This window comes from Panthera tigris, chromosome A1 (genome assembly GCF_018350195.1).
Source record: "Panthera tigris isolate Pti1 chromosome A1, P.tigris_Pti1_mat1.1, whole genome shotgun sequence".
Taxonomy (NCBI): Eukaryota; Metazoa; Chordata; class Mammalia; order Carnivora; family Felidae; genus Panthera; species Panthera tigris.
In genome coordinates this window covers 108325479-108346287 of record NC_056660.1, presented here as the reverse complement: position 1 = coordinate 108346287, position 20809 = coordinate 108325479, and the positions used below count along the sequence as shown (strand labels likewise).

The 20809-nt window shown below is 38.3% G+C and overlaps 2 protein-coding genes across 10 annotated transcripts in view; both read left to right on the top strand.

The window, feature by feature from the left end:
• The window catches only part of ACSL6 (acyl-CoA synthetase long chain family member 6), a 60121-nt gene extending 54755 nt beyond the window's left edge, over positions 1-5366 (top strand). For all 5 annotated transcript variants that reach the window (XM_007087779.3, XM_042983550.1, XM_007087778.3 and 2 more), the window contains one exon: positions 4898-5366. In XM_007087779.3, the coding sequence (XP_007087841.1) occupies positions 4898-5035 (138 nt within the window). In that variant the 3' untranslated portion in view covers positions 5036-5366. The remainder of the gene's footprint in view (positions 1-4897) is intronic.
• Positions 5367-12253: 6887 nt separating this feature from the next.
• The window catches only part of MEIKIN (meiotic kinetochore factor), a 78925-nt gene continuing 70369 nt past the window's right edge, over positions 12254-20809 (top strand). For all 5 annotated transcript variants that reach the window (XR_006208470.1, XM_042958892.1, XM_042958903.1 and 2 more), the window contains exons 1-5: positions 12254-12575; positions 12720-12807; positions 13179-13266; positions 14911-14971; positions 18750-18887. Coding sequence is in view for 4 of the 5 variants with exons in the window: in XM_042958892.1 (XP_042814826.1) it covers positions 12443-12575; positions 12720-12807; positions 13179-13266; positions 14911-14971; positions 18750-18887 (508 nt within the window). In the remaining variant the exon portion in view is untranslated. The remainder of the gene's footprint in view (positions 12576-12719; positions 12808-13178; positions 13267-14910; positions 14972-18749; positions 18888-20809) is intronic.

Below are 20809 nucleotides of genomic sequence, written 5' to 3'. Positions count from 1 at the left end.
ATGTTTCTTTAAGGATTTTTTCAGACATTGGAAATATAGCCATTTTAGGATTCTTCTTTGTATATTGAGTTTTTGATCTGAATAACCAATGAACATAATGCAGAGATTTCTGAGCAAAGAGTTCTTTGCCATCTCAACATGCCCACCTCCCAGGACACAAGACTGTTAACATCAGAAGTTTTGAAAACAGTCATTGACATATTGAACATCTTGCAACTATTTGCATCCTCTGGTTTTTTTCAATTTTTTAAATTGTGGTAAAGCACGTATGACATAAAATTTACCATCTTAACCATTTTCAAGTGCACAGTCTAGTGGTATTAGATGTATTTGTAATGTACAATCATCACCACCATCCATCTCCATAACTCTTTTCATTTTATAAAACTGAAACTCTGTATCCATTAAACAGTAACTTTTAGTCCCCCCACCCCACTCCAGCCTCTGGCAACCACCATTTTACTTTCTGTCTCTATGACTTTGACTACTCTAAGTACTTCATGTAAATGGAATCATAATATATTTATCTTTTTGTGACTGGCTTCTTTCACTTAGCATAATGTCCTCAAGGTTCATCCATGTTGTAGCATGGGTCAGAATTACCTTCCCATTTAGAGAGAACAACATTCCATTGTATGCATATAATCACATTTCGCTTATCCATTCATCTGTCAGTGGACATTTGGGTTGCTTCCATGTTTTAGCTACTGTGAACAATGCTGCTATGAGCATGGATGTACAAATAATTCTTTCCAGATCTTGCTTTCAATTCTTTTGGGTATATACCCAGAAGAGGAATTGCTGGGTCATATGATAATTCTATTTTTAATTTTTTGAGGAACTGCCATATTGCTTTTCCACAGTGGCTGCACCATTTAATATTCCCATCAACAGTGCACAAGGGTTTAGATTTCTTCACATCCTCGCCAACACTTGTGTCATTTTCTGTTTTTTGGATAATAGCTATTCTAATGGGTGGGAAGTGGTTCATAAATTGATTTTTGAAATAAGTCATTTCCTGATTGTGTCCACTGATCTTATTAGCAGATTTTTTTAATGTTTTTTTTTTTTTTTTTTGAGAGAGAGAGAACAGGGGAAGGGCAGAGAGAGAAGGGGACAGAAGATCTGAAGTGGGCTCTGTGTTGACAGCAGCCCCCCTATGGGGAGCTTGAACCCACGAACTGTGAGATCATGACTTCAGCCGAAGTTGGACACTTAACTGACTGAGCAACCCAGGCACCTTGATTCTATTAACACTTCTTATATGGACAGTAGCATCTGACAGAGTGCCCTCTCGTTTTTGTTCTCCTGCCTTTTGTAACCTGCACTCCAGTATCCAAAAACCACATGGTTTTCCCAGAAGCATTTCAGACTTGAACATGAACATTTGATCTTCCCTCCCCCAAAGCATGTTTCCGTTCCTCCAGTTTCTCTGCTCAAGCAGAAACCTAGAACCATTCTTACTTTTATTATTTCTCTTTCTTTACCACTTACCCACACAAATTCTAAGTCCTGTCCTTTTCAGCCCCCAAATTCATTTCCATCTCCACAGCCAACTGTTATAGCTCAAATCACCATCAGTCTTGCCTCTTGGCTGGTCTTCCAGCTTCCATTTTTACCTCAGTTCAATCTATTCTTAGCAGAGTACTCTTTCCAAAGAGCCATTCTGTTTCTTGTTGCTTAAAAATTGTTTAAAGAATCATGTCCAAACTCCCTACTTTGGTCCTTTGTAATTTGGCCCCAGTCTACCTCTCCAGCCCCATTGCTTTCTTTTTCTTCATCTATACCATATGCTTCAGCCTACACTTACAATGCCCTGAAAGTGCTTTGGCACATGTTGCTTCTACCTAGAGCACCCTCCTCTCCTCAGGTCATATAGCAACCACTCCTCCTTCTCCTTGCTGTCTTCATCAGCCTGAAGCTGACTTATCATACAGAGTTCAACTCAGGCATCTTTTTTCTTTTTTTCTTTTTTTTTAAGTTTATTTATTTATTTTGAGAGGGGGCATGCGAGGGGTGGGGAGGAGAGGGGAGGCAGAGAGAGAGAATCCCAAGTAGGCTCCACACTTTCAGCATAGAGCCCAATGTGGGGTGTGAACCCACAAACTGTGAGATCATGACCTGAGCTGAATCCAAGAGTTGGATGCTTAACTGACTGACTCACCCAGGTGCCCCAGGCATCTCTTTTCAATGAACCCTTCCCAAGCCTGGGTTAGGTGCTATATCAGAAATGAATTCAGCTCTAACAGAAACACATAGTGTCTTAAACACAGAGTGGTTTTTTTTTTTTTTTTTCTCACATAAGATGTCTGAAGGTAGACAGTCCAAGGAAGGTACAGGTCCTCCAAGACCTAGGCTCTACTATCTTTCCACTCTTCATTCTTAGTATGTTGGCTTATCACAAGGGCACTGTTATAGCTTTGGACATTGTCCATATTCAAGGAAGGAAAAAAGAACAATGGGTGGAGAAATCTATGTCTGAACCTTATATTAGGAAAGCAAAAACTTTCCTTTATCACTAGCCAAAAATGGATCTCATGGCTATCCCCTAGCTGCAAGGATAGCTGGGAAATCAGAGAACAAGATTGCCCTGGTAGACATAGACATAGTTTTGGTTTCATTAGCATGGAAGAAGTCAAGAGTGGGTATTGGCAAAGCAACTGATTCTGCCTGCAAAAGGTGACCCTCTCTGGGCTTGCCCCTGTGGTAGCAATGTCATACTGCAGCATCTGTCATTAGATTGTAAATCTATGAGGGCAGGGACTGTGTCTTGTTATTCTTTGTATCCCTGTTGCCTGACACATATCTGACACATAGGAGTTGCTTGATAAATACCAAATACATAAAACAACAAATGAATGTGTATGTGTATTTAATACATAGGTTTTGAATCAATATTCTAAATGTCTGTGACAGTTGACTATTGAACAACATGAGTTTCAACTGGAGGGGTCCACTTGGATGTGGTTCTTTTTATATATATATAGTTCAGTAACTATACATGTATTTTCTCTTCCTTATGATTTTCTTTATAACATTTTCTCTAGCTTACTTTATTGTAAAAACACAGTATATAATACATACAGCATACAAAATATGTGTTAACCAACTGTTTATGTTGTAGGTAAGTCTTCTAGTCAATACTAGGTTATTAGTAGTTAAGTTTTGGGGAGTCAAAAGTTATATATGAAATTTCAGTTGTGCAGGTGGTCAGCTTCCCTAACCCTGTTTTGTTGTTCAAGGGTCAATTGTACATACCAATGGAGTAGTTGGACTTGGTGCACTTCTTACTGGTGCTACCTGGGCTTCTCTGCCAGAGGATTCTGAGAAAATACTTATTTCAGTTTCAAAATTGCATTTTAGACTTTGAATAACATGCAGGACAGAATGGCATGAATGTTTAGCAAATGGTATCTGTAGTCATATTGTGTCTCTGTGCCTCAGGTTCATGACAGTTTTATTTTTTCAAAAATGTAATAAAACTTGTTATTAAGAGGTCTATTACAGCAATCCATAACCCTGTTTGCTATTTAATGATATGGGCCTATTATCTCAACAAAAACCATTTAATTTAGACAATTGTCAGTCCAGACACGATTTCCAGTATCACTCAAGGATTCAGTTCAAGCCCGTATGATAAAATTGTCATGAAACTGTCAGAGACCCTTTCAGATAGAGCCCCACGTGGGAGGAGTTGGCCCAGGCCCTCCTACATTAGTTCATCTGTCTCTGGTCAATTCCACTGCAAAGGGACTTTGCATGAGAGGACCTAGGATCTGCCTCACAGAAATAGGAAGTGCGAATGCTAAACCTGATCCGTACATTCCTCCTTCCGGTAGATATAAAATTCCATGGTGAGACTTTTTTTTTTTTAACAGACTCATCATATACCCTCAAACTTTATATTCCTGCTGTGAATTGCAATACCATCCATGTACCCATTCAAGTCAGAAACCCAGGGGTCATTGAGGCTGCCTCCCTCTTTACTACCTCTTATCCATGGAATGGGTCTTAGAACTGCTTACTTGTCTCTGTCTCTGCCCTGAATCTAAGTGTAGGTGCTTATCTGGTCCCCCGTGGATTGGCCAGATCCCTCAGATTGGTTTCCCTGTTTCTAATCTTCATGTTCTCAAAGAACATTTTCACATTTCTCTTGGCGAGATCTTTCTAAAATGTGTATTTAGCCATGCCACTGCCCTGTATGAAAACCTTAAGTGCCTTCTTACAGACTCCAGCCTAAAGTTTGAGCTCCTCTGTAAACTGTTGCATTAACCACTTCAGCTTCATCTCTTACCCCTTTACCTCCTACTTCATGTATCTACACCAAAAAACCACTTGGATTTCCATTCGCATGTTCTGTCTTTTCTCATTCCCACAGCTTTGTTCTTGGGGTTGTCTCTGCCTAGAATGCCCTCCATTACCCACCTCTCCTCCTTTGCTGGTTAACTCTTACTCATCTTTTAACACTCATCTAATTTGGGAAGGCTTCCCTGGCTGCTCCTCCTTTTCCCCTACCATCACTGCCTTAGGCGCCTGTCACTGTGCATACCACGCTGTCTGATAATTGCCTGGTGTGTCTGCTCTGCTGAATGCTAGTGTGCACCTGCTGAGGGCAGGGGCACTCATGACTCTTCTTTGTGTCCTCAGTGCCTGGCACAGAATAAGCACCCAGCTCATTTCTGTTGACTGGCTAAATGAAGGAGTAGGAAGGGAGAAAAGGTGGCTTGCAGACATGTTAAATAGGCTGAAATGTTACTGACCTAACTTTGACTTTTAAAAAGAGCATAGTGTTTTTATATCAATATATCTATTCTTGTATGCCTGTTACTTTTATCATGTGTACTATAAATGCTATGTTATATTCCTGATAAAGACATATTCTGCATTTGGTTTTTAGGTTAAAGCCATTCACATCCACTCTGACATGTTCTCAGTTCAGAATGGCTTGCTGACACCAACATTAAAGGCTAAGAGACCTGAGCTGAGAGAGTACTTCAAAAAACAAATAGAAGAGCTTTACTCAATCTCCATGTGAAGTTCAAGGAAAGTTCTTCTCAGTATAATGGACTGTGTAGCAATATTATAGTTTCTCTTGAAAGTAATGAATCAGAATGATGCAGCTGAAAATGAATAAGCACGTGATCTTATGACCATGCCTTTTCCTGTCCCAAAAGGTCTTTAACAATATTTTCTCTATCATCACTGAGTACACTTTATTTTTATTAAAATGATATTGTAACAAGCTGCTAAAAATATCACAAATGGCAATGTAAAAATCAAGACTTTTCTCAAGGACTGTGTACCACTAAAAGTAATATATTCTCAATGTTCACAGAACTCTTATTAAACATAAAGGAAAAACATAACTGATATACTGTACTTCATTATTTGTGGAATAGTAACCTGATATAGCAAATATCTAAGCAATGTGGACTACCTCATTAGTAACTGATTGTCAAAATCACAGTTAAATCAGACTTAAAAAATTAAAATTAGGTGTACAGAATCATGCTAAAACAAGATATAATGCACATTCTACATAAATTCAGATTCTTTATACATGACAATTCTTATTGATGTGAACAAGTTTTCCCTGTCATTTTTACTTTTATGCATGAAAAATGCGATTTCAGATATTATTGAAACATGTTATATTTATATAACATTTTACAAAGATCTTTCAACATATTTTCTCATTTATTAAGCTCATTAAAATATTCAGGAACTACTTAGAGACAAATGTACAACTACTTCAAGGATAAAATGTGTATATCCATGGACTTCTTACCACATGAATTCTAAAAGATGTCTGTTGACTCTACAATGAATGGACCTTTGGGGAAGACTTGGGCAAAGAAACCCAGAATTATTTCTCAAGATAGACAGCAATTACTGTACCTATATTCCTTGCTGGGCTCTTCAGGCCTCCCATTCATAGTATGTCCAGGCCAGGCCTGGGAAACCAAATATGGCTGTAATCCTGAACAAGGGGAGGAAGGGATGTTATTTCCAAAGAAAACAGTTTTTCAACAACTTAATTTTGAAGAACCTCTTCAAAACACCGCTATGAAAGTTTTTAAATCCATCATAGATGAATATCTCATAGGGCATAATTCCATTCAAAAAATCTTTAAATGCTTTTAAGCTTAACCATGGAAACCTCCTTTTTTGCATTATGTATTTAGATACTCCTTGCACCCGAGTACCAACGATTTCTTATAATTAAAACCCAGCATGGACAGCAGTTAGGTTCCAAGCTACAGACTGTGCTTCTGAAGAAGGAACCATCCCTAGGCAAGTGTTTTCTTCTATAGAGACAGGACTCTGAAAGCAGACATGGGGAAAGCATTCACAATCCAGAAGTTCCTTTCCCCTGGAGCAAATCCAAGCTGTAAATAAATGCTATTGGTTAAAAAACTGCATCATCACATGGGCCTACTGGATGAATCTGTATCAGTGATTATATACACTTATATTTCAGCATTGGCAAAAGTGGATCACACCTTCATCTGATGCGTTTATCCAATTCTTTACACATTCCTTTGGCATATTTCTGTCCGCAGATCCTCTACTTACACTTACAAATCCGACTTTTAGTATATGAGTTAGTTCCATGCATATTCCTTCTTAAAGGCATTTCTGAATAAATAAATTCTAAAAATTTCCAAGGCCATATCTACATAGCATTAATTTTTTATATTTAATGTTTGACTAAAAGAGAAAATCATTATCTGAATTAGATATTCATACTCTTTTAAAATAAGGCAAGTAGCGTCACATGTTGAAGAAAATGAAGCTGATTCCCATTGTCCTTCCACTCAAAAAAATTTCAGTTGTCTCTTATTTTCAGGAGGATTTTGGACAATATAACATAAGCAAATAATGTAACACTTATTTTGGTTGTATTTTTACCTCATAGTAGTTACATATGATTGATTATGGACAGGTAAAGATCTCTTGTTTTTCTCACTTTAAAGATCTTGTGTTTCTTCTGGCCTTCCTGATCTGTATGTAAAGCATCACATTTGGGCCAATAAATAGGTTACAGCAAATGTGCTGAGAAAAGTAAACAGTGGGCCCTAAATATACTGCAGGTACATTCATCTATTCCTCTGTTTAACTCCACTGAATTTTTGAATAAAGAAGAAATAAAACAAGATGTGTTAATGGAAAATCCCTCTTGCTTCAGATTCCCCAACTTTATTTTGGGGGGAAAATTTTTGTATTTCTCTTTAACCAATATAGGAAAAGGCTATGTACTTAAGATGTTCACATTTGTAGTGGACATCAAATCCAACAGAAGTCTAGAGGCATAACAGATGAATTATTTTTTAAAAAGTCATGTTCCTAAATGTTTGGCCTTTTATCTGTTTTTCATTCAAATGTACATTATTAATGTAATTAGGAATATAAATTAGTAATTTTCACATTTTAGAAGCCAATCCTGTGTATATTTTCAAATAGAATATACACCTTTTTTTTTTCTTTTGCCATAAAAGACATCTTTATATTTTATTATGATTCCCCCCAGGTGAGAGAGGAAACTCAGACCAGGTGTGGCATGGAGGCCTAGTTCCACATTTATTAGGGACTCACAGACTTAGAAGTTCAAGGAATAAACATACTATGTCTCCCTCATATGAGCAAGTTAACCTTTCATTCTACATTTGATTAAAACTGCAAGCATGAGGAAAATAGAACTTTCCACTGCAATTTTTATAGTCAGGTAATGTTTTAGCAACTCGAAGTTTGCACTTAATTAGGTTGTATTACCCATCAAAGAACTGATAATCTTTTATTTTTTCTGCAGTAAAGAAAATGGATTATTCTTCATTTTCCAAATGTGTAAAGCACAAAGGTGATATAGTTATTTAGGATACAAAATACTATGAGATGAATGTAAACAATGGAAAACTGTATTTTTTGCATGAAAACAGACTACTTACAAACTTGCTTAATATCTCAGGAGAAAAAAAGAATGAATAATCATATATAAAATCGATAAATTATATGTTGAGCTAAGTTGCTATATTTTTTTGCCTGTTTTTTTTTTATTTTAAGGAAGCATAAACATGAAAAGAAAATGATCCTGATAATTTGAATTGTCTCTCAAGTATGCTGCACAGTCCTTTCTGTGATTCTACAATTAACTGCAGTTAAGAATGGGATTAGCATTCAAGTGAGGACAAAGCCCTAAATGAGAAATTCTTGAGTTAGAACAATGAATGGTTATAACCCAGAGGCAATAGATAAATACCTGGAATATAAGCAATTCTAAACCTTGTCCCAAACTGAAAAGGTCCTGATGAGGTGATGGTGGCTTTTAGACATTTCATTTGACTGATTAATTTTCCTTGTAAGTCACTGCAACAATTGCACGGGGTGGGGAAAAGGGGTATTTTTTGAAGAATTGCTTATTCTACATTAAATTTTTAAAACTTGAGGAAATTAAAATATTACCTTTTAAATATGCATACAAGTATCTTAACTGTAATTATCTTTTTAGTTGCTTTGTTATAATAGCATGCCTATCAAATATAAAATGCATTTATGAAAACTTTTGTAAAAAATAAAGATTTTTTCGTTTCTCAAAGTTGGTTATAATTACTATTTTATATATTTATATGGCATAGTCCCCTGATGTTAGTATATTAGTAATCATTGATCATAGAGCTTATGGTAAACATTATATCAAACTTTACCACTAGTCAGCATACTCTGCACTCTCCATAAGTGTCCCCAAACTCCAAAGATTTACAGTCCTCCCCCACCCCTGAGGTGCTCCTTTTCTTTGTGCATTTTCTGTTACCAAGTGTGTCTTGGATTTAAATGTGTACTGAATTTAAACCATTTTTATACTTTTAAAAGAACAACTGTATTCAAACTTTCCATTGTGATGCCCCTGAAACAGTATTTCCATGTTTTTTACCCATATACAAGATAATGGTTATACTTTCTTAAGATGGTACATTCTGCCATGCCTAAAGTTATGCAGATTCTGCCTTCTCTGTATATTTGCTATTGTCTATTCCTCCATTCTAATGGCTATTAGTATAGTTCAGGCCATTCTCATCTCTTGTCTGGAATATTACTGTTCTTTCTTAATTAGTTTTCCTGTTTCTACCCCAGCTTCTTTAAATGTCACCATCCACATTTTAGTCAGTGTGATCTTTCTAAATTGAAAATCTGGTCATGCCACTCTCCTGCTTAATATTCCTTCCATGACTTCCCCGTTTCCAGGATAAAGTTCAGACTCCCTGGTTCAGCACACAAGGCGTAGCATCTCTACTCCTGCGCTTCCTCCATTGGAGCCTTGGTTCCAGTCACATCAACTACTTTATGTAGTGCCCTAAAAGCATCATGCTTTTCTGTGCCTCCATGTGGCACATATGGTCCCACTGTCATGGAATGCCATAGCCTTTAATAGCTCTGCTAACTGCCACCACGCAGCTCTTAGAACAGTTCAGTTATCCTTTTATCTGAGAAGATTCCCTCTGCCCCACTCCCACTCACGCTGTGAGTTGCTTGAGGTTATAGCCCCAGTGCAGAAGGACTAGCCCATACAGGATGCTCAAGAAATAGCCACGGAATGAAAAATCCCCTTGGCTGTTTTTCATGTGTTGCATAGCATTAAGATCACAACACCTGAAGATACATTTCCTCTGTCACTGTGGTTTTGTACAGTCTGGTCAAGTAAGCAGAAATAAACTGGTTTCCAGTTAGACCCTGAAAATTGTGGTTAGTAACACAAACAGAACTGCTCAGTGAGTCACTCCAAAAGAAAACAGAGAAGGATTGCCTCTGGGCTCCAGGGAATGCTAAACCCACAAAAGAGCTACTTAAAACAAAGCAAAACAACAACAAAAACTTCCTTCAGAAATCTCTTCAAAATTTGGAATTTGTTTTATCATGGAAGTTAGTTTCTCCATAACTGTTCCAAACCTAGTCAAACCTATCGTGTGACCCATCATGTGAACTGAAACACTGCTAGCAGAATTCTGAGTCTAGATATGGGAGGAGTACAAAGGGAAACGGGAGAAGTTCAATTTAACTTGATGAATGCTTGCACTGGCATTTGTGTATCTGGGGATAGAATGAGGAGATACAGAGAGATAATTGAATTGAGACGTCTCTGCCCATCCTTTTGTATGGGACACATCTCCTTCCCTTTTATAGGCTGGCACTGGGTGAAGCTTTAAACAGACCAAGTGTGTAGGGCACATAGGTGGCTCAGTCAGTTAAGTGTCTGACTTAGGCTCAGGTCATGATCTCACAGTTTGTGAGTTTGAGCCCCACGTCAGGCTCTGTGCTGACAGCTCAGAGCCTGGAACCTGCTTTGTATTCTGCGTCTCCCTCTCTCTCTGCCCCTCACCTGTTTGCTCGCTTGCTCTTTCTCTCTCTCTCTCGCTCTCTCTCAAAAATAAATAAAACATTAAAAAAAATTTTTTTAAACAGACCAAGTGTGTCTATAGTATCTTTTATCCCCTTGCAACTGAGGGCTTCAAACTCCTTTCCTTGCTCCCCCGACCCCTTTCCCAGCCATGTGTTAGGAAGAACAGGGCCATGACAAGCACACTAGCCAAATGCCAGGAGACTCATGCCACCTATGCCAATCATCTGTCATAACAAGCCTCCCTAACCTGTAGTTTCCTCAGCTGCAAAATGAGGGGTAAATTAGATCATCTTCAAGGACCCCTTTTGTCTCAAGAAATCATTCCAAAGGTTATTTCCAGTTTTGAAACCCTATGCATTAACTTCCATAAACCTTTACTTGATGGCATTTCAGTAAATGGAGATCAGTATAGCAAGACAATTAAGGAATAGGGACACCAAAGCACAGATCAGCTTTTGCTTTAAGCTCTTTTCCTTTTTCATTGTTTCTTCCCTTTCTAGGTGTAAGGCATGGAAGGATCCATACCTCCCACAAGTCATTTAAGAACTCCGAGTTTTTTTCACAACAGCCTCCAGAGAGAGGAGAGCCTGGAGACCTGACTTATAAACTAGAGACTGCTTGTCAGCATGTTATGGATGTGACTAAAGAAAGGAGGTTGAAATATGATAATTGCTTTGTATTGCAACAAGAGTTTGAGATCCTAGACTGAAGGACCATTTCTAACACACTTCTGTATCCCCAGGACCTACCAGAATGCCTAACACAGACTAAGATGCTAAGTAAGTATTGATTCAGTGACTCAAAGCACTATATCTAACTAGGTAGGAATTCCTACCTTCTGTTCTTTATAAAGCTAAGTTTTAATAATTAATTGTATATTAAATCGATTGTTGTGACTTTCTATGAGAAAATTTTAAATTTTAAAAAGTTCAGAGGAATTTAATTAGGAAAACATTGTGGCTATATGTGTGCTATAGTCACACATACAATATTGGAACATCACAAGTCTTTGAGTTTTTGAATTTTATATCTACAAACGCATTTTTTAATGTTGTGAAATGTCATTTTAAAAATATGAAGATGGTTATTATATGCACAATATGCTTATCAGATGCAGCCAGGTGGTTCAACCAGGATGTATGGAGAGAGGGAAGTCATTCCTACGTTCCCGCAATGAGGCAGAGCAAACAAGCTGAGCCCCAGGACACTAAGAGGTAAGAAATTCTCTACCTTGACCATAAAGCTGCCCAGACGTCCAGGAGATAGCTCCTGGATGGGGCGAAGGGATTCTTCTTATCCTTAAGAAGAAATCTCCTGGAAGCAAGGTCTTTGAATGCTAACTCTCAAATGCCATGGCTCCCCAGTAAACTGGTGGCCCCGGAACTGAAGTTGATTGCTCAGGAGGATATTCTCTGCTGGTAATGTGCTTTGGTTGCTGTCTGACTTTCCTTGCACTGAGTCAGGCTGACCACCGCACTCCGCACCCCACCAAGACTCCCTATGTTTGGAGACCTAAAATATTACTGAGGCATTAATGCAATGTTTATAATGAGATGGGCTAAGCCATCGGTAGCACGCAGGTGATGAGCTCAACACATTAAGGGAAAAATAAAAAGCAAAGGTTGCAACCACCAGGAAGATTAAAAGGCTTTTTCCCATAAGCTTCTCTTCAAGCGTGAGATGAGACAGCCAGCGCCACTGGACCTGCAACCATGCGGGTCTACCGCCAAATACCCGGACGCCGCACCTCCAGGGGGGCGGGGCGGCCTTCACGTCACTCCGTTTCCCAGAAGCCAGCGCATGGCTTGGACGAGATAAAAAAAAAAAAAAAAAAGGCGGGAGCGAGGCGGGGTGCTCGTCAGTCCAGTGTAGCAGTTGGTTCTGTGGGCTGTTGGCTTTTCTCCGCCCAGCTCTTGTCATACTGCTCCGCAGGCAGCTTCTGTGCGTGGACGCTGAGGCACTCAGACCCTAGCTTGCTTCCTCCGGAAGGCGACGAGAGAGGCTGTGGAGGGCCAAGAGGCCCCTAAGGCCTTGGGGGGTAGGGTGGCAATGTGGTCGCTACGGGTGTATACCCGCAAGAAGCGGGCTGGCCAGAGGCTCAACCTAACCCCGACGCCGGAGCTAGGCCCCACCGTGAAGGCGGAGGCCCCTCCAGGTCCAGACAGAAGGCACTCTGCGCACTGTAAGCCCGGGTGGGCAAGCCTGTGGAGCGGCACTCGGGGTTGGCAAAGGCGAAGGGCGGGGGCGGCTAGGCCTCGGCCCAGGGAAACCCGAGGCCGGCAAACGGGCCTGGGGCTTCTCCCTGAAATATGCCGCCCTCTCTTAGGCCTGAAAGGAGAAGCGCCCTGTTTGCCGAAGATCTCAGAGAGAGCCGAGTGGAGTGGGCGGGGAGTTAGCCGCTCTAGGCCGCCGAGGTGCGTAGCCACTTGTGCCAAGCCCATGCCTCTGGCCCCCCTCAAAATTTTCATCCTCATTTTCTGCCAATAGCCAACTTCTCCTTCCAAGAGTCAACGAAGAAAATAGGTGGAATACTGTGATTTCGCTCCTCCCACAACATAGGCCCAGACTTTTTTAAAGAGCAGTTTTGCCAAGTTACCTAAAAGCAAGTGAGCTCAAATCTTCAGAAAGCATTCACACCATCAGTTGGGTATTGGTACAATTAACCCACTGGGGTCTTTTTCTTAATGGCGTCCCCACATGGCTTTTCAGATTCTGAACAGTATGAACAGAGCCGTGGAAAGCCAAGCCCAGACCGTGCAAACTAATTGCGTTGTTTGTTTGTTAGCACTCAATTAAGAGTTACAGGACAGAAAAGCCTGCGTGGAAATAGCACTAGTGAAGAGCCCTGGGATGAGAAGTTTGCTCCATTGAGTGTATGTATATTTCTCTTACGGACCTTGGGTATACTTAACAGCAGAGACCAGCGGTAACTGATGCGCCTGTAGATTAAAATGTAGTATAGTCTTTGTTCAATAGAGAATACATGGCTTCGTTGCATTTTTATAAACGTTGGTGTTTTCTCTTTAGACAGGGCCTTGAATTTCTGATTCTGGTGGATTCATAGCCACATTTTTTATTTTTAATTTCCCTTGACAAAAATTTGAGAAATGCCCATTACTGAGTAATTTTCTATGAAACAGGTATATGTAAGTTTTTCTTAGTAACTCCCTTATGTTGAGGAGCACTTAAAAGCATTTCAAAGTCATTTTCATGTTTTCTTATTTGACTTTCCATTAACAACTAGAAACAGTGTTCATTACCATTAGTATATTATATAATTTCTTGACCTACTGTACTTAATATGGATTCTGTACAGTATTTTAAAGATACATAGCAGTAGTTTGGAGAAACTCAGATTTTAAAAATTGCTTGTGACTCATCTACCATTAGCATTAAATAGTCATGTTCCAGTGCTTTAGCTTACATATATCTCTAAAACATGTGTTTTGGGGGTGGGCAGTTTCAACAAAGGCATTTTTTTAAAGGATTTTACCCCAGATTTTAACACTGTTAAGTGTTCGTTGTAGATGATCCAGACTATGCCAAAAAAAAGTGTTTAAAAAGTTTCTTCTAATTTTTATATATTTTTTCTACATTCCTTTTTTTCTGTGCCTTTTTTTAAATTTAAAAGTTGTTGCCTGATTGTATATTCCTCTAACATTAAGTGGTCTCTAAAAATATGATTTTTGGTGTCTGCATAGTGCTTTGTCTTATACTGTAATTTGTATGACTTTTTCCTGTGGTTGGAGGATTGAAATTGTTTCCAAGGTTTTGCCATTTTAGATATCAGTGGGCATTCTACCACAGAAGTTTTTTGTGTACACTCAAATTGTCACTCTAAGATAAAAAATTTTGCAGTGGGTCAAGGGTTGAATCATTTTTAATTCATGTTGGGCAGTTGGCACCATTTTATCTGATAATTTGAAAACACATATATTTTATAGATGAAAAGTAACATGTTATCTGATTTTCCATTTCTCTGAATACTAGTAAAATTGATACTTTTTTTTTATTTTATTGGCTATCTGTGTTTCTTTTTTGGTGAAATGCTTATTCATTATATGTTGAAGGTAGTTACACTTTTATACACATATATAACAAATACTTTTATATTTGTTTGCCTTTAGTTGTATTTCTCGTATTTTATTTAGACTTATCAGTCTTTTGATTTATTTTGCCTTCCTATCTAGAGAAAGAAAAACTTTTCTTACCTAGGTGGTCAGAAGAATGTTCACTTTCTAGGTGCTGGTTTAACCTACAGTAGTTAGTTGACTAGTATATTGCTGACTCTGTAGATGTGCCCACATTATTATATTTCAGTATTTATTTTTAGATTTAATATTAAATATCAGATTACATCTGTGGTCAGGAAACTGAAAGAATCTATTATACATATGAAGCTGATACACAAAGTTCAGTTTTTCGTTTCAAAGTAACCAAATCAATGTGATATAATAAAATATAAAAATATTCAGTCTCATAGTTTGTGCTATACCTTTAATTCTTATTTCACTTAGGAGTCAATGACTGATGACCTCCAGGTTGACAGTAGTTCATCGAGTAGTGAGCTAGTATCAGGTAAGACTGCCAGAGCTCTCTCAACTTTCTTTCTTCTGAACATAAGCATCCATTTGTATTTTTGCTTCATCTTCCCATCTTAGTGGAAGAGGTATCTTTCTCCTAGTCCAAGGTGAATCCGTCTGCCTGTGCAATGGACCTCATCCTCATAGCTTTCAAGTACACACCAGGAAATTAAAATTGTTATAAATGCTACAAAAGAGATTGATTTGAATGTAACAAATTGAGTTTAGCTGGAGAGATTAGGGAAAGCTTCTATGAAGGAACAGCAATTGAATTGAGTTTGGAAGAAAAGGAGAAATTAGCTATGCAAAGAGGTGAGTTAAGAGCCACCCAGGCAGAGGGAATAGCAAAGACCGTAACATGGGATTAAGCCTTACGTGTTCAACGAACTGAAAGAAGTCCAGTGTGGTTGTCGTTCAGAAAGGAGGGGTAAATGCAATATTAAGACAAGGTTGAACACACACAGAGGCCTTGCCGAGCCTTGTAGGCCATGTCAAAGATATGGCTGTTTATATTTGGAGCAGCAGGAAGCCACTGGAGTCTTTTACTTAGGAAGATATATGATCATCTTGGCTACAGTATGGAAAGAAGCATGAATGGATGCAAATAGACCAGATAGGAGGTTATTACAGTATTTTAGGGGAGAAATGATGGCACTTTGTACTAAAGGATGACATTGAAAATGGAAAGAAGTGAGCATAGCTCATGACCATTTTAGGAAACGAAACTGACAGAATTTGGCAAATGAAGAATGAAGGAGATGGAAGTATCAAAGATGACACCTGTTTCTGGCTTGCATAACTAGATACAAGGTGGTGCCATTTACTGAAAAAAATCTCGTTTGAGGGAAAGGTCATAAATTATGTTTTTAATATATTAGGTTATGGGTGCTTTTAAGATGACTAAGTAGAATGCCAAATAGGCAAGTTGGATATGGATGATTGCTGATAGAAATTTATGAGCCATCTACATATTGGTGTAATTGAAGTTATTTTTGAATACAAGAAAGGATGCCATCAGCACACCAGAAATACTGAGGAATTCTTAAAAGCAGATGAGATCAGATTGCTGAATATTTGAGAATATTTGAAGAGCAGAGAAAAACCACTACAGAGATAAGAGCTCTAGAGACATCCAAATAGTTGGTGAATAAATGCAAAAAAAAAAAAAAAAAAAAAAAAAACCAAGCCAAAACAAACAAACAAAAAAAAACCCTATAATAAAAAGGACGCTGAAGGAATTGTCAAGGTGATAGATTAAGCACTGCATTTTGCCACTATGTGACCTGGTTCCTCTGCCTCATCCTTTGCTTATTTTGGAAACATTGGCAGCTGACAATGCATGCTGCCAGGATAAACCCTGAGAACTACTCCTAAGGAAAGTGAACTGAGGGTTTAGTTCTTAAGTATCAATGCTGGGACTGGGGTGAGAAGCAGAAGAGAGTCTGTAGTAAATCCAGATTACCACAAGGATAGCAGAGGGAGAAAAAGGTAAAAGAGATAGATTATGCTTGTTAACCCCAGGATAAAGATGTAGTATGGCTCTCTGAAGTGGAAATTCTGATAAAGGAGCCTTCTAGTGTGTACACTAGCCAGACAATTAAAATAGTGCCCCATTTTACCTACAATACCTGAAACTGCAGGAGGACATCACCATGTAGAACATGGGTTCTCAGCATGTCTCATTACACTTCTAAGAAATCTCCAGAGCTAGGCTACTGTTTCAGAATTTATACACACTGCTGTAAAAATACATATTTTCAAGCAGAGATATGAACAGACAACTAGGAACACCCAAACCTTTGAATAAAACCAGTGACACAGAAGAGAGGCAACAAATCAAGCAAACAGAGTAACGCCTGAAGAACTAGAGAAAAACTAAATATCTCTTTAAAGACAAGAGGCCCCTGGATCCATAATATAACAGTCCTATTTTAAAAAATTAATGGTCCTTGGAAACTAAAAATATCATCAAATTTAAAAACTCAGTAATTGAGCCTAATATTGAAATGAATTCAGCTCAAAATCAACTTAGCTAGCTAGAAAATAGAATAGAGAAATATTTTCTAGAATATAGTGCAAAAGAGCAAGGGAGCTGCTCAACAAATGCTTTTCCTTACGTCTTTCTTCTTTGCCTGGTTAATTTCTACTTATTCTTAAAGAAAAAAAAAAAAATTTCCGGTGCTGTCTCTACTGGGAAGCCTCTCCTGACCCCTCTTCTTTGTATATGAGTTGTTTTTTCTTGGAAGTTCTGTGGCACTTTTTGTATACTTCTATCAGGACTTAAAACAGCAGTATAATTGCTTTTGTTACTCTTGGATCCAAAGCTGTTGAGAATAAGCACAACCTTTTATGTTCCTATCCCATATTTGGGACATCATATAATTTCAAATGCTTGTTGAATGAGTTTTATACTCTGTTTAGAGAAAATAAACTAACCATAATTATTATTTTGTAAAATTGTAGTTTAAATACACAATAAATGTCCTTGGTTACTAGATTTATAAAGTTGATGTGTGAAAGATATAAGGAAATAGAAAATAGTCTCTAATTTACAACTGGTTGTATCCTTTTTTAAAATTTATTTATTTAAATTGAAGTTAGTTAACATACATTGTAGTATCAGTTTCAGATGCAGAACCCAGTGATTGATCGCTTACATAGAACACCCGTTGCTTATCCCAACAAGTGCCCTCCTTAATTTCCATCACCCATTTAGCCCATTCACCCACCCTCCCCTCCAGCAACCCTCAGTTTGTTCTCTGTATTTAAGAGTGTCTTATGGTTTGCTTCCCTCTCTGTTTTTATCTTATTTTCCTTCCCTTCCCATATGTTCATTTGTTGTGTTTCTTAAATTCTACATAAGTGAAATCATATGCTATTTCTTTCTCTGATTGACTTATTTTACTTAGCATAATACACTCTAGTTCCATCCATGTTATTGCAAATGGCAAGATTTCATTCTTTTTGATCACCAAGTAGTATTCCATTATATATATATATATATATATATATATATATATATCCCACATCTTTTTTATCCATTCATCATTCAATGGACATTTGGGCTCTTTCCACAAAATGGTTATTGTTGATAGCACTGCTATAAACACGGGGGTGCATGTGCCCCTTTGAATCAGCATTTTTGTATCCTTTGGATAACCTAGTAGTGCAATTGCTGGATTGTAGGGTAGTTGTATTTTTAATTTTTTGAGGAACATCCATACTGTTTTCCAGAGTGGCTGCACCAGTTTGCATTCCCACCAACAGTGCAAAAGGGTTCCCTTTTCTCTGCATTCTCACCAACGTCTGTTATTTCCTGAGTTGTTAATTTTAGCCCTTCAGATAGGAGTGAGATGGCATCTCGTTGTGATTTGTATTTCTCTGGTGATGTAGGCTCATTGATTTTTAAATGGAATAACTAGAATTACCCTTTATTCTCAGCTTGTTAGTTTACAGTTAGTGAGTTACTTATATATAACTTGTATTTTGGGGTAAAAAATCACAATTGAAGCTAAGGAGCATAAGGAATAAATTATAAAACTTGGGAAAGCAATGGAAAAGATTATAATGCATTTTTCTACATAAAAAACAAGTCATTTTCTAAGGTTTAAGTTAAAGTGGTGTACAATTGTATGCTTTTTCAGTCATTTATATAAGTAATTTTACATTCTCTGTATAAAACTGCATGTATATTTCTACATATTTGAATTCTTAGGATTTTGAGTGTGTTTACTGTTGAAACATTTTACCTTTTTTGTTTGTTTATTCTACAGGACAAAGTTTGCAGCATGAAATTTCTAGTTCTCTTCTGAGCTATTCATTCACAGACTCTTACACAGAATACAAGAGTTTTGAAGAGAGTTTAAGTAGTTTCCCATCACCTGAGATCTTCAGAGGATCAGATTATTTAGGTGAGAAAACAATTTCCAACTTAAGCTGACCCACTATAGAAATTGTTCCTTTGTCCACAAATCCTCCAATGAATAATGTTCCTTTTGAGAAGGTGTGCTTGTCTTCCTCATTAAAACCTCCTGCCCTTGCTCACTATCCACCGTATTCCAGGCTCAGTCACATAGGACTGTACATCAAAAGCCACCAGATAAGAAAAGGATGAAGACATTAGGGGAATGACCCAGAAACAAGCCAATTTGCATTATAGTATCCCAGAGAAGCTCACAATTTGGATGCCCCAATACTTGTAAAAAGATATATCTGAAATGTAGAAGATGTGGTGACTACTGTCTTACTTAAATAGAGCGTGGAGATTTATTCTTTTGGGTATTTTGAAACTGAGGAACTCTGGAATGGAGGATACTAGGCACTGTTAATAGCAAGGATCATGGAATTTGAAATGCTGATCCCAATTACTCATTCCCCTGGAGTGGTATCATATGTTCACACCCTTGCCATATCCTTGTAGTGGTGGAATGAACTTTCTCCCTGTTTGGCTTTGGTACAGTAATGGAAATGTGACTTGCTTTGGGCAATAAGATATAAACAGATCTTTGAAATATGCTTAAATGGTTGGGCTTGTCCTCTTAAACTTTTAACATTGTGAGATGAATATATCCTAATTAGTTTCTGCCTCTCCTGTGGGGACCCCAGAATGAGAGGTATGGGACAGAATAGTCCCAGACAACCTGCAGACTGCAGGGAGCTGCCCCATCTGATCAGCAGGTCTGTAATCTGAAGCAGACCTGCCTGAGCCAACCAGTACACATGGGAATAAGAGTAAATGCTTTAATTTCATGCCAATGAGATTTGGGTGTTATTATACATAAAAGGCAACTGTCTCAGATACTGTACTGAATGAAGAAGAGGGGAAATTAAATGAAAATGTACATCTGAATTGTGAGACCTTCTCGACTAATGCCTATTCCCATCCCAACCCAACATCCCATTTCTCTGCTCAGCTTCCAAAATACTAGCACCCAGACTTGAACTTTCTAGGCAGGAGAATGGAAGATTCTTTCCTAACAAATCTGAGCAGCCTTAAAGAAAGTACCTAAAGATACTGACCTCAGTACCCCTTCAGTGAAACTGACAAGAACACTCTGCACTGAAACCAACTCTGTGACAAGCCCAAACAAGGCCAGAGATTCCACTTAGCCTTTTAGGGCTCCCTCTTAAATAAGAGGAGAGCCAAGGATCATCAGTCTTCCTGAGGAAGTCTTCTAACAAAACACATAGTGATCAAAACAAAGGAAAATATATAGAGAGTGACATCAGCAAGATGTTGGAATAAGAAGCCCTGATCCATTCTTCCCCCATGGACACACCAATTCAACAGCAATACATGGACTTTTTCCCTTTGTGAGAAATCTGGAAACTGGTTAAAGGGACTCCTGCACCTCGGGCATGTATGAGACCAGCCATATCAAAGCCAACAGGAATTGGCAGGAAACCCCTAAGTCCCATCTTCTCCTTGGTTAGGGAAGAAAAGAACTGAACCATGCGTGAAATGTTGTAAATTTTCTGGGACCTTCCCAAAGGATTGGCTAGTCTCTTGCCTGTCTCAGAGTGCTACCCAAGGGAATGACTTCTTTCTCAATTGTCTCAAAGTGCTGATGGGACCTGGTATATTCTAGATGCCTATTGGCCACTGACAACAAATAAGGTGTGTGAGGAAACCTTAAGAGACTCATAGAACACAATTAAACAGAGCAACTTTTAACTTTAAACTTTATAGGAGTCTCAGAGGGTGAAGAGATGAGGGAGGGAGAGAGGGAGAAAAAGAAAGAAGGGAGGGATAAGGGTAAAAGAAAGAAGACGAGAGAGGGAGGAATAGGGAGAAAGAGTAAGGGACTGAAGGGAGGGTGAGGGAAAAAGAAAG